The following is a 12,591-nucleotide window of genomic DNA, read 5'->3' as shown; positions in this document are numbered from 1 at the left end:
GAATTACTGCAGCTTTATAGTAAGCTTAGCATCAGCAATACAAGTCCTCCAGCTTTGTCCTTCTTCAAAACTGTCTATTTTTGTGTTTCTTTATAAATTTTACAATCATTTATACATACATTTACAATCATTTATACATACAACCTCCTTCCTGGAACTTTTACGGGAGTTACTCTGAGGTTCTGGCTAAAGTTTGATGACAGAACGAGAAGGAATTGCTGCTAAAGTGGGTGTGGAGATGAAGCAGGTCAGAAACCAGGGCTATTAAGAGTCTGGCCTGAGCTCCTGGGTAAATAGATGGTGGTGCCATTGATTTGGACTGAGGAAGACTCGAGGAGAAAAAGGCTTAGAGCAGGACTTGCGATGAAACCTGACGCGTCTTGTTTTAGATGCACTTTTTAAGTGTGAGCTGTGTGTGACATCCAAGCGGAGACAGAGATTTATATTTCTTCTCCTTCACATACCATGTGCCAGGCACTATTCTAACCTCTTTACATGTTTTATTTTACTTCATCTATAAAAGTAACTCTATAAAGATGGGGACTGCTTTTACTCCCATTTAACAGAAAGGCAAACAGAGGCACAAAGAGCTGACATAACGTGCTGAGGGTCACACAGCTAGTAAGCAGTGGGGCCTCAGTGTCCTTAACAACTGCGAGCTGCTGCAGCCCCAAGACACTAAGCAGGCAGTTGATGTATATGAGACTTAGCTCTTCTGGGTCTCAGTTTCCCCTTCTGAAGAATGGGGAGGTGGGCTTTTGAACTACTCCTTTCCATTCTGACATCCACGAGCCTCTACCTTTGAATTAGATCAGAAACTCTCTGAGTCAGAGACCTTCCCTGACCCACATCCCGGACAGGCGGCGCTCTGCAAAGACAAAACAGTCGGCAGACACCTAGCTGCGTCAGGCATTTCCTGTGACCACATCAGAGCCAGGCCAGTTGTTCCATCCACCATTGCCCAATCCCTCAGGGACCTCCTGGAGCCCAGGCCTCTGGCTCCGAATCCAGAGGCAGGAATGCTGGCCACGTGCCAGGTTCTCTCAGGAGACAGATGTGCCCTCTCCCTCTGCCAGCCCAGCTCACTTGCAGCACTGAAGAGGGAATGGCCTTAGAAAAGCTCGTGGCGGCCACAGGGCAGCCCTAGAGGGCCCACTTGGAGCCCAGAAAGATCAGAATCAGCTGCTATCGCTCCAACAGGTGCGACCACGCCATGAAGGGTGGGCCTGCACTGTGACAGCCGAAGCTAACTCGAGCCATCTCGGCCAAAGCTGGGACAGGTCAGAGGCCTGAAGGGATATTCTGTTTTCTAAACCCCAGTGTTCTGGGAAAAGTGCCTGTTTCAGACAGCCCAGGGCGGGTGGAGGGGAAGGGAGGCGGTGCATGCTCCCAGTGGCCTTGGCACTGCCATAGAAGGTTTCTCAGGCTGGCCCCAGTGAGAACAGGCAGGAAGCGAGAAGGAAGACGAAGGGGGCATTGATGGAGGGGTAGGAAGACAAGAGAAAGACACAGGCAGACCTCACAAAGTGGGCAGAAATGCAGAAATAAAATATCAAATGAAAAGGAGACATGCTGACCGACCCACTGCGAGATGGTAAAAGAGGAAGACCAAGGCCTCTCACGAGAAGGACCAAGCCCCAAAACAGGGAGGAAAGGGCAGGGGGAAGGAGCCTGTGGTTGAAGTGACCTACTATGCGCCAGGTGCTACACCCATGGGGTGGCACTAAATAGGAACCCAGCATGTGTGGACGTAAGTTAACAGTAAGAGTAATAGCAGCTAAGTCTTACTGTGTTCACTTACTATGTGCCAGGCACACTTAACACATTTATTCTTCACCATGACTCTACAGGGTACATACAATAATTTACCCTATTTCACAGACAAGGGAACTGAGGCAAAGAGAGGCAAAGTCACAGAGCTGGGGAAATAGCTGAACAGGGTTTCAACTATAAGGAGCTTGGTTCTTAACCAAACACTACCATCAGAAGGGGTTTATCATCCCCATTTTACAGAAGAGAAAACTGAGGCTCACAGAGGTCAGGCTGGAGGAGGAAGGCTATAAAAAGCCCACACACGTGCATTGATGCCCATCACTCATACTGTAGAAAGGTTCTTCACCACAACCGGAGAAGGCCAGCAGACACAGGCAAGGAGAGTGAGGCTCAGGCAGTGAGTGACATGCCAGACCAGAAAGGAAGTAGGAAGTAATGCTAACAGTAGGATGCAGTCTGGATTTCCCCTTAGCCTTAGCTTTTGCTAGATAAAGAAGCCTCTGGAAAGTCACTGTTTCATCCATAAGACAAAGCAGCAGGAAGGAGAATTCAAAAAGGGCTGTGTTGGTCAGTTGAGACATCCTCTATGCGCTGAGCAAGAACACTGAAAGGCAGGAATCCCTCAGTCCACCAATCTACCCACCCACCCATCAAACCATCACTCATGCCCCCACCCGTCACCTAATTTTCCCTCTCTCCAATCATCCATCCACCCAGTAGTCATCCAATTATCCAACCTTCCACACCAGAGTCCAACCACCCCAGCAACTTCCAACCATCCATCCAGCCATCCATCAACACACCCATCCAACTGACCATCTATCCACTAATCTCCAAACCTCCATCACCACCCACCCTCCCATCCAACCATCTACGCACTCATTCAACAAACCAGATATTAAGGCCCCCAACTCACCATTCACCTAAACAAACCTCTGCCAACTCATGATGTCTTCATACCCATTTCTCCAACTACCTAAATAGCCACACCATCCCCCAGCCACTCGCATAAGGACAGGAAGCTTCGCGTTTCATCCCTCCATCCAGCCGTCTCCTACACCTCCAACCTCTCAACTGCTCACTCATTCACCTACTCACTCATCTATTTACAAGTCAATTCATCCATCCATGCAGTCTCTCCCTCCCTGCCTCCCTTCATCCACCATCCATTCATCTCCCAAACCTCTAACTACCCATCACTCCTCCTCCCACACTTCCAGGCATACACATGAGTACATCTGCATCCATCCACCACTCACTCACCCATCCATTCACTCCTAGACTCTGCAAAGTGCAAGAAGCTCCAGTGAAAGAGGTAAAGATAATGAAGGTACTATCCTTTCCCTCAAAACACTTAATAGAAGAGCTCCCTCCCCTCAAACCTTCTACCTTTGGATCTTAAAATCACAGGATGCTGGTGTCACAAAAAACTTTTAAGCTTCCATGACTGCCTCCATCTACACAGTCCAATATGGTAGCCAAAGTCACATGTGGCTATTAAACACTTAAAACGTGGCTAGTACAAATTGAGATGTGCTGTGAAACACGTTTTGAAGATTTCGTGTATGATTTTTTAAAAGAATGCAAAATAGCTCTAATAATTTTTTAACGGATTAAGTTGAAATAATACTTGGGGATATAATGAGATAAATAAAATATGTTATTTAAATTCATTTCTCCTATTTCCTTTTAATTAATGTAGCTACTAGAAATTTTTAAATAACCTATGTGGCTCACGTCATATTTCTGTTGGACAGCCCTGATCTAGAACAAACTGCTCAACGGAAGAAGAGAAAAGGCCCAGAGAGGAAAGTGATAAGTCTATGTTGTCACCTCGAGAAACTGTCGGGATTCAACCCAATTCCAGCCTCCTGGCTCATCTGTGCAACCCCGCTCCCAGCAACTCACCTGGATTTCCGCTTGCAATAGACAAGGAGGTTGTCAAAGAGGAAGAAGGCCCTCTCCTGGATGTTGCCCGCTGAGATTTTTAACAGAGTCCCTTGCAGAAGGAGCTGGGTGCAGATATCCGTGAGGTTGGAGCCCTGGAAGAGTGATGGGGGTACAGTGAATGATACGGCACATCCAGAACACTTGGGAATATCCCCTTACCTCCCTGAGACGGAACCTACACTGCCTCCTTCATACCCCCAAATCTAAATGCACCACCGTGGGCAAATCTGTCAGCAGAGAGAAAAACAATACAACAGGATCAATGGCTTCTATCTATTGCATGAGCCAGAATAATGCTGACGGAGCACATGGAAGTGACGTCGCACAGAAGAGGGACTACCTAAACATCCTACCTAAGCATGGGGCCCAGGGAGGTGAAAGGACTCACCCAGCGCATACAGCCCTGGTCGGCATCTGGTTTTGTGTCGGTTCAGTTCTTGTTTTGAATTTGGGGTTTTTTGTTGTTTGGGTTTTTTGCCTATCCCTTCCCTCCTTATTTATTTATGTCTTGAGTTGTTATTCCATCTCCTCCACAAGAATTCCACTTGCATAAGGACAGGAAACTTTGCATTTATCAAGCATTTGCCACTGTATTCCCAGCACCCATAATGCTGTCTGGCATATTGTGCGTAGTTAATAAATGCTGTAGAACAGGTGACAAATACAACGTGAACACCACCAGGAGCAGGATTCTGACAGCACTCACTCTAGCTGCAGATACGAGTATGGATGAGTACAGTCCCCAAATTCTACCTGGTCATCCACGCTAATTGACAGGGGGGTGGCTAAGACACTAAGTGTGTGTGCAGTTCACTGATACTCCATGAGGTTCAGGGCGGATGGTCAGGAAAGGCACCAGGAAGGGGTGGGATGGGTCTCGGAAGAAGGCAAAATAAAGAGGCTGAGGGTGGGCCTGGAGGAAGGTTCCTGCCGGGAGAAGGCCTCAGAGCTGGGGACCACACAGGTCTGTCTGGGGCTTCAGGGGCAGAGAGGTCCCAAAGCGCTAAGAGAGAGGAAGCTAGAAACAGATCTAGGAGGGCACAGTATGCCAGGTAAGGCAGCCCTCTGCTGTCCCCCAAATCCTTGCTCCTCTTCTGTCACAAGAATGGAGCTCTAGCTGGCTGCCCAGCCACAGACTCCATTTCCCAGCATCCCTTGCACCAGGTGTGGTCATGTGACGAAATTATGGCCAGTGTGCTCACTTCCACATCATTTCCTTGAAGGAAAATTGCTCCCCCTGCTTTTCCTCCCTTCCCTCTAGCCACAGGAAGACGGCTATAGTGGTGGTGGAATACACTGTAGCAGATGGTGGAAGGAACCTGGGTCCAAATGGAGCAGAGCCGCCCCACCCCCCGCCTGCACTGCTACTGAGAAATAAACCTTTCTCTCACCGAAGCCCTTGTCTCTCTTTCGTTCAGCAGCCAACCAAAGTATGGTATACTTTACCTCATATACCAAGAGAAGGGTGCAGGCTCCATCAACAGGTGGGCAGTGGGGTAACTGACATTGAGGCCCAAGGGATGTTATGCAAAAGCAACGTTTTAGGGGAAATTCATGCAACAAAACTGCAGATTCAGTGAAGGGAGAAACAAAGAGACATGGCATTGTCTCTGCTTGGACATGAACTTGGAAATGAAAGAGGGAGAACTGTTCACAGAATCTCCTTCCCCAAACACTCAATACCCAGAACCAACAAGGAATTTGGACCACAGTGAGATCTGCTTACTCAATTATTTCTGTGACCCACAAAAGGGGAACTGGTTTTGGCAACTCAGACATCAGTTTGTCTGCTGACCACCCACCGCAGTGCAGTCTCTCCTGCTGCTGTGAGAGCTGCAGGAGCTCTGTGAGCACAGCTCAGCTGGGTGAAGCAAATCCATTCCCCCAACAATCCCAGAGACCCCTCTGGAGCCTATTCGGGGTCCTGGGCCGCCAGTTTCTTTATAGTCAAGAGCTGTGCAACCCAGGCCAGCAGCAGGCACCATTAGCAGAAACCACAGCCTGGACACGTGTGAGCCACAGGCAGATACCTGATTCCCACACAATGACCCAGCGAGGGATAGTGAGCCCGCTGCACCAGGACATGGGGCTCCCGTGATGAAGAGCCCCCGGACCCCCGGATCCTTGCAAACAGGGTGAGCATGACTACTTGGGTCATGAGGCTCCATCAGTGGCCCAGGGGCCAACTCAGAGCAGACAGCAGTTCAGAAGCTCCTGAAGACCACGTACCTCCCCGTCTCCTGCCCTCTCCTTACTCGTGCCCACCCATTGGCTCCTCCAGGCTCCACAGGAGGATTTTAGGTGCCTGTATGTGAATCTGGTACCCAGCCCAGCTGCAGGGTCCAGAACTCCGAGGTCACGCAGGCCTAGACCTGACCTCTCTGCAATGTCAGGGGACCACAGAGAGGAACCGCACCCAGCCTGGGAAGCTGCCCCTCTGGCCGGGGCCAAGGGCCACTCAGCACACTGCACGGGAAATGCCAAGGACTCCCCTTCCACCCCTGCCCCGATGAGAAGCCCAGCCAGCCCTTGGTCTCCCCAGAATCCTTGAGCCCAGGTCAGGGGTGGTGCTAAGGATGAGACAGATACAGAGGGGAGAGGCCGAGCATCAATGTGTCTACCAGGCAGGGCTGGAGACCTCCTGCAGACAATGCAGACTCAACCGAACTGAAGGGGTACCATCAGAGACAATGCCAAAAGCCAACGCAGGCGTAGGGTTTCCACAGATCAGCTACCATTCTACGTGTCTCACACAAACTCGGCTCATCCATATGACAACTCTCATTTTACAAATGAGGAAACTGAGGCACAGAGCAGTGAAGTCATTTGTTCAAGGTCACACAGCTAGTAAGTGAGCAAGCTGGGGTCTGAACCCAGACGGTGGCCCCACTGCCCTAATCCACTACCCTCTGGTACCCTGGGCTGCTCCTTAGCAGGCAACCTGAATGGTTTTGGGGTGCAACTACTAGTCAAGAGCAGAGGTCTTGGAAGGGGAGAGACCAAATGCCCCCCGGAAGCCTAGACAGCCCAGGCTGGGTAGAAAGAACACATGAGAGTTTCTATTTCTGATCTTGTTTAAAAACGATTTTATGTTTCCTCACTCCTGTTTCCTCCTGTCCCCTCGTGGATGCGGACGTAGTTGATGGGCTCTTAAACCAGGGCTCCCAGAGCCAGCAAGAGAACTGTTCCCTGCTCCTTTTGTACAAAGAACTTTCACTTCTTTTTATGATTGTGAGCTTCACACGGAAGTCCGTGGGACTTGCATCCAACGTGTCCTCCAGCAGGAGGGTCAGCCCACGCTGGGAGTGAGCTCTAGCCAAAGCTGCATGATGCCTGTTCATCTAAAAAGAATTAAGAAAAAACTCCTGCTTTGCTGCCACAGCTCCTCCTGACTTTTATTGAGCGTTTACTATGAGCCATAAAGAAAGCACTGTTCTGAGTTCTTTGCATGCATCCATTCAGATCCCCAAGTGACCGCTGAGGGTTACTGCCCTGAACCCCTCCATGCAGAGGGGCCGGCTCATTCACTCACTTCCGCAGTATTGCAACATACTGCCATGTCCTTGTGCTTAGCAAAATGGATTTAGGGATTAACTCATCTGGTTTTAACTAAACCAGTCTCACAACTGAAAAGGACAAGTGTCTTACAAAGGATCAGGCAAAAAGAAAAACAAAAAAACAAAAAAAAAACCCCATGGATTAAAGATCAAACTAATGATGCAAGCCCAAGCACACTGATAAAGTGACCGAGGAAAAACTCCTCCTCTCCAAAAGCAAGTTCCTTGCCAACCTATTCTGAGAGAGATGACAGCCATCTAATCAGATTGGCAAGAGGTCAAACAAAAAGATTAGAAACTATCAAGAAGAGTATCAGAAATCAGGATTTGCAATGACTATCATTCACCGTGAACGGCACCCTAAGTCACACTATCCCCTGAGATTGTAGCTACTTGTGGCATAAAGCCAAGGCAAGTAGCTTCACTGTTAAACATTATTTTTTCTAGCTAGAACATACGATTTTCACAAGTCATCTTGAAGATCAAACTGTATTTAATAATCTTTCTACTGCACAGAAAACCATTTCACATTTTCCAAAGAATGCTCAAATTCCACAGTTGACTTTATCCTCAAATGACACCAGGAGATAACTTCAGAGATATTATTACTAAAATTAGACAACTAGGGGAAATAAAGCCAAGAGAGCAGGACAAACTAGCCTGCGGCAGGACAGTCTGTAAGTTATAGGGATGGGCTTCAAAATCAACTCCCTGTGCCTCAGTTTCCTCATCTGTAAAATGGGGATAATAACACCACCTCCCATCAAGTGTTGGAAGCATGTAACAGGTACTCAATAATTATCAGCGACTCTTATTCTGGGTCACTTTATTTCCTACTGCACCCAGAAACAGTGATCACAATAAAGGCCATTCTTAAATTGTAAATTTTTCTGGGTCAAAAAGGGTCCCAAAGACTCTTAGTTCTTATTTCCTTGGGCCCTTCCCAGAAGAAGGCATCTGGAAATCACTTCTGCTCTTGGCTGCCAAATTGATTGCTCAATACCCACTTCACAGGGGCCCATGTGAGAAATTTCTTTTCCTGCTGGTTCCAGGAAACTCCGTATCTCCCAGAAGAAATGCTCTGCTTCTTCCTTTTTTGACAATGAATGTTAAGTAACTTTTATGTCCTGCTCTTTTCACCTTGGTTGCCAGGAAACTCAAAACCCACACAGATGCTTAAATGCATCAACAATATTTGCTCTTTAGGTTCGCACCTTTGCTGAAAGTGGCCATGGGACCCACTCTGGCCAATGAAATGAGGGGGAGGTTTTCCTGGGGCTTATGGTAAAGGTTTTCCTGCATTGGAGAGAAGTGTTCCCTCTCACTGCCCTGGCGATCCCCAAGTCTCCTCCTGCTTTGGACTCACAATGCCTGGAGCTGCTGCTATCCTGGAACCACGAGTAGAAGGCCACAAGATCACAAGAGACCCAATCAGAGCTGTGACATCATGAGGCTGAAACAAAAGTCCTTGGAAAACACGTTCTAACTGACACATCTGAGGATTGGGCAATTTTCAGTTGTAGGAAACAGAAACCAAGCCAGGTATTTTAAACAGAAAGAAATGAAGGGTTTACTCAATCATCAAGGGGCTAGAAGCACCAAGAATCCAGGCCAGGGCTCCCAGCAAACCAAGAGCACTGCAGAAGGGCCCCTTCAGGGGGCCACTGGCACTGCCCCACTGGGAAAAGGGAGAGTCAGAAGAGCACCTGCCTGAGCTGATGCTCCAGAAAAAAAGTTGACCTGACTGTATCCAGGCCCTCGGGCACCGTTGCCTCAACTGTCAGCTGCAAAGGCACCCTGTCCTGTTGGATTACACCGCACCACGAACAGAAAGGACACCCCATGAGTAGACTTGTTGGGTTTATCACTTTGTGAAACATGTAAATGTCTGATCACTATGTTGTTTTGTACACCTGAAATAAATTAATTAATTTACTTATTTATGTATTAATTATAAAAAAGGATGCCCCGTGCCCTGCCTCCTGAGACCCAAGAAGCTGGAGCCTGCGCCCTCTACTAATGCTACCACAGAAAGCCAGACACGACCGACCGTGGCTGTGCTTTGCTACACAACAGCACAGGGTGGCATCCATCCCACGCTCGCCTTCCAAATGTCAAGCAGCTGGATCCGATCTTGGCCAATCATATCCTAACCCCAAGCTACATGGGGGTCCGAGAAATGCAGCCCTTTGTTCTCCAGTCTCAGTCAGCCAGGAAGAAGGGTACGGGACATGGCAAGCACTAATCCATACTTTCCACCTCTTCCCTGAACACGGGCCTCTCTCCTCTCTGCAGCCAAACCCTCAACCCCTGAGTGACACAGAGGCACACTTAGGATTCCCCCACACAGGGAAAAGAAGTGGAAACCCCAAACACAGTGAGTGCCCCAAAATCCAAAGAGTAGAAAGCAGATGATTCAGAGGACAATCTGTGTCCAAGAGTCTTTCATCTTTGGTCTGAATCTCCCACTCCGGCTGTATTTACCCTGATAATTGATTGTTTTATTTATTCCGACTTTCCCATTTCCTCCTGCAGATTTGTAGGAAATCTCTACTAATCTAAGGAAGATGTGGGGTTTAAACAGAGAAATTACAGAGTCAGATCTCAAGAATCCCATCCCCTAATAATCACGATCATAATATCAATACCTCCCAGGTACTGAGTACCTACTATGTGCCAGGTATCAATGAAGAAACTGAAGTTCAGAGAAGTTAAGACATTTGCCTAAAGTCACCCAGCAAGGGAGTTTCAGAGCCAGAATTGTGTCTTGGAATGGACCCTTGAATGCCACCCTTGACCTTGGTGTCAAAAGCTCAAAGGCCTGTGGGCACCAGGCTGATAAGACAACCTGTAAAGGGGAATAACTGGGGCGTAATGGTGAGTGGTGGGGCTGAGGAAAGCTGGAGGCTCCAGCAGCTACTGTCATGGAAAATGGGGGTCCAGTGTCATTGATTTTTCAAGAGAAACTCAAAGTCTAGTTTTTTATGTAGACTTAACTGAAAAGTAATTAAAACAATTTTTTTTATATAAACACCATGTAAGCCAAACAAAATAGGCTGCAGGCTGAACCTGGTGCCCAGGCCACAGTCTGTGCCTGCAGCTGCACACTCCCTGGGCCCCTCGCCAGCCCAGAGGGCCCCTCCTGCCCCAGACGTACCTCCCAGCCTTCAATGTGGGATTGCAGCTGCTCCAGGGCCTCCAGCTTCTCCATCTGCCGCTTGGTCTCATTGATGTTGGAGCAGACGGTCTTCATGGCCTGCAGAGCGCTCTGGACCGCGGGGTGATCTGGGTGCTTGCCGGGGGTCCTCTTAGCCAGCTCCTAAGGTCGACGTGAGGGCAGGAAGAAGAGCCATCAACCCAGAGGGAACCAGACATGGCCTACAGGTCACCTGGCCGGAGCTAAAGCCCAGTTCTGCTATGTGCAAACTGTGTGATCTGGGGCTGGGAAACATCATTCATTCATTCATTCATTCATTCATTCATTCAATAAATGTCCCCTGAACACCTCCTTCACAGCAGGCAGTGTTCCAGGATCTGGGGATACATTTTTTTAATAAAACAGAGAAAAATTCCTTACCTGGTGGATAATATACTCTATACTCTCATATAAAGGAGATCAACCAAAATAAAGAAAAATCAAGTATATAATTTAATGTCAGGCAATGATAAAAACTATGGAGACAAATCAGAATAAGGGGCCACAGGGTCTTGGGAAAGGAGGTATGCTTTCAAATATGGAGGTCAGGAAAGGCCCCTCAGAGGAAGTGACATTTGAACAGAGCCCTGGATAATGCAAGGGAGGGAGTCCTGCCAGACTTTGGGAAAAGTCTGCCTAATAGAAGGAGCAGCAAATGGAAAGGGTCTGAGGTGGTAACCTGTGTGGTAGGTAACAGGGAACAGTGAGGAGGCAGTGGGCTGGAGTGGAGTACGAGAGAGAAGAAGAAACAGAGAGAGAAACAGAGAGAGACTGGCAGATGAAAGAGGTGGCCGCTGAGACTTCCCCTGCCCAGTCCATTTTTCTCATCTGTATAATGGCTATAAAAACACCCGCCTTCACCAGGACATAGCAGGGAGTGTAAAGAGGGCAGTCAGAGCAGATTCTTAACCCGTGAACCTCCCCCACCATCATTTCTCACTCTCATCTCACCCCTCACAAGCACAGGAGGGGACTTTCTAGAGGTCAGACCAGTCTTAATCAACAGGTTTCATCCACGCAGTAAGTGTGATGAGAGAGGAACCGAGAAGGAAGGGATTAGCTGGGCCTCAAAAGATAATCAGGGATTTTCCAGCCAAATCACTCAACGGACAGGACAGGACCATGCCTGCAAATGTAAGTTTCTTTAGTCATGTGACCCAGACACGCCCAAAGGTTCCAGCATCTCCCCATTTCTCTGCTCCTTTGAAAACCATAGATGTGACGTGCTAGCGTGGTGGTTCCCAGCAGAGTCACACTCAGTCACTGGGTGACCTTGGGCCAGTTATCCCCTGTGCCAAAGCCTCAGTTTCATCATCTGAAACCCAGTGAGGATGAGGATGAGGATGATGACGATGGCAGCAGCTAACACCTACGGAACTTTCATTCTACACTTGTGAGGTAGGTTCTATAATTACCCCATTTAACAGATGAGGAGACTGGGACCCAGCAGGATCACCCAAGGCCTCCAAGAAGTAAGAGGAGGAATCTGGATGTGAACCCGGTCTCTGGTTCTACTCATGGTCGTGGTGAGGAGTAAATCAGATACTGCAGGAAAAGTACGTCCATGGTAAACTACATACCCGGTAAGCACACAATCTTTATATAAGCGAGGCCCCGAGACAGTGAGAAACAGCAAGGAGGCTGCAACAGAGTGAACAACAAGAGAAGGATGGACAGGCAGTGAGGTTTGACACGCACACTGAGACCAGATCATGTACGGCCGTGGTAGGCGGGGTCTTTGGGTTTCACCCCAAGAGCATGGGAGGAAGAGTTGGGGGTTATGAGCTGCAGCCTGACACCATCCTTTAAAGCAGGGGTGTCAACACTGCGGCCTGCGGGCCAACTGCGGTCCGCAATCCATTGTTAATTGGCCCGCAGCAAATTCCAAAAATATCTTTAGTTTACTTAAATAAACCAGGTGAGGCAATACGTACTTCACCTCGAGTGAGCGGCCCGGATGTTTGTGTATTTTACCGCATATGGCCCTTGGTAGAAAACGTTGAAAAAAGTTTGGACACCCCTGCTTTAAAGGATCCATCCCTCTGGCTGCCAAGATGAAGATGTACTGGAGGAAATATATGGCCAATGTAAAAGCAGGAAGACCAGTTGGTGGCT

General features: G+C 48.4%; 1 protein-coding gene across 1 annotated transcript in view; it reads right to left on the bottom strand.

The window, feature by feature from the left end:
• PREX1 (phosphatidylinositol-3,4,5-trisphosphate dependent Rac exchange factor 1) overlaps positions 1–12,591 on the bottom strand; it is a 178,627-nt gene that overhangs the window by 65,011 nt on the left and 101,025 nt on the right. The window contains exons 6-7 of the mRNA XM_088789076.1: positions 10,438–10,599; positions 3,682–3,815 (exon numbers count right to left, since the gene is read on the bottom strand). Of these exons, the coding sequence (XP_088645202.1) occupies positions 3,682–3,815; positions 10,438–10,599 (296 nt within the window). The remainder of the gene's footprint in view (positions 1–3,681; positions 3,816–10,437; positions 10,600–12,591) is intronic.

This window comes from Rhinolophus sinicus, chromosome 13 (assembly GCF_057876585.1).
Source record: "Rhinolophus sinicus isolate RSI-liver-muscle chromosome 13, RSI-T2T, whole genome shotgun sequence".
Classification (NCBI taxonomy): Eukaryota; Metazoa; Chordata; class Mammalia; order Chiroptera; family Rhinolophidae; genus Rhinolophus; species Rhinolophus sinicus.
This window is presented reverse-complemented; position numbering and strand designations above follow the sequence as displayed.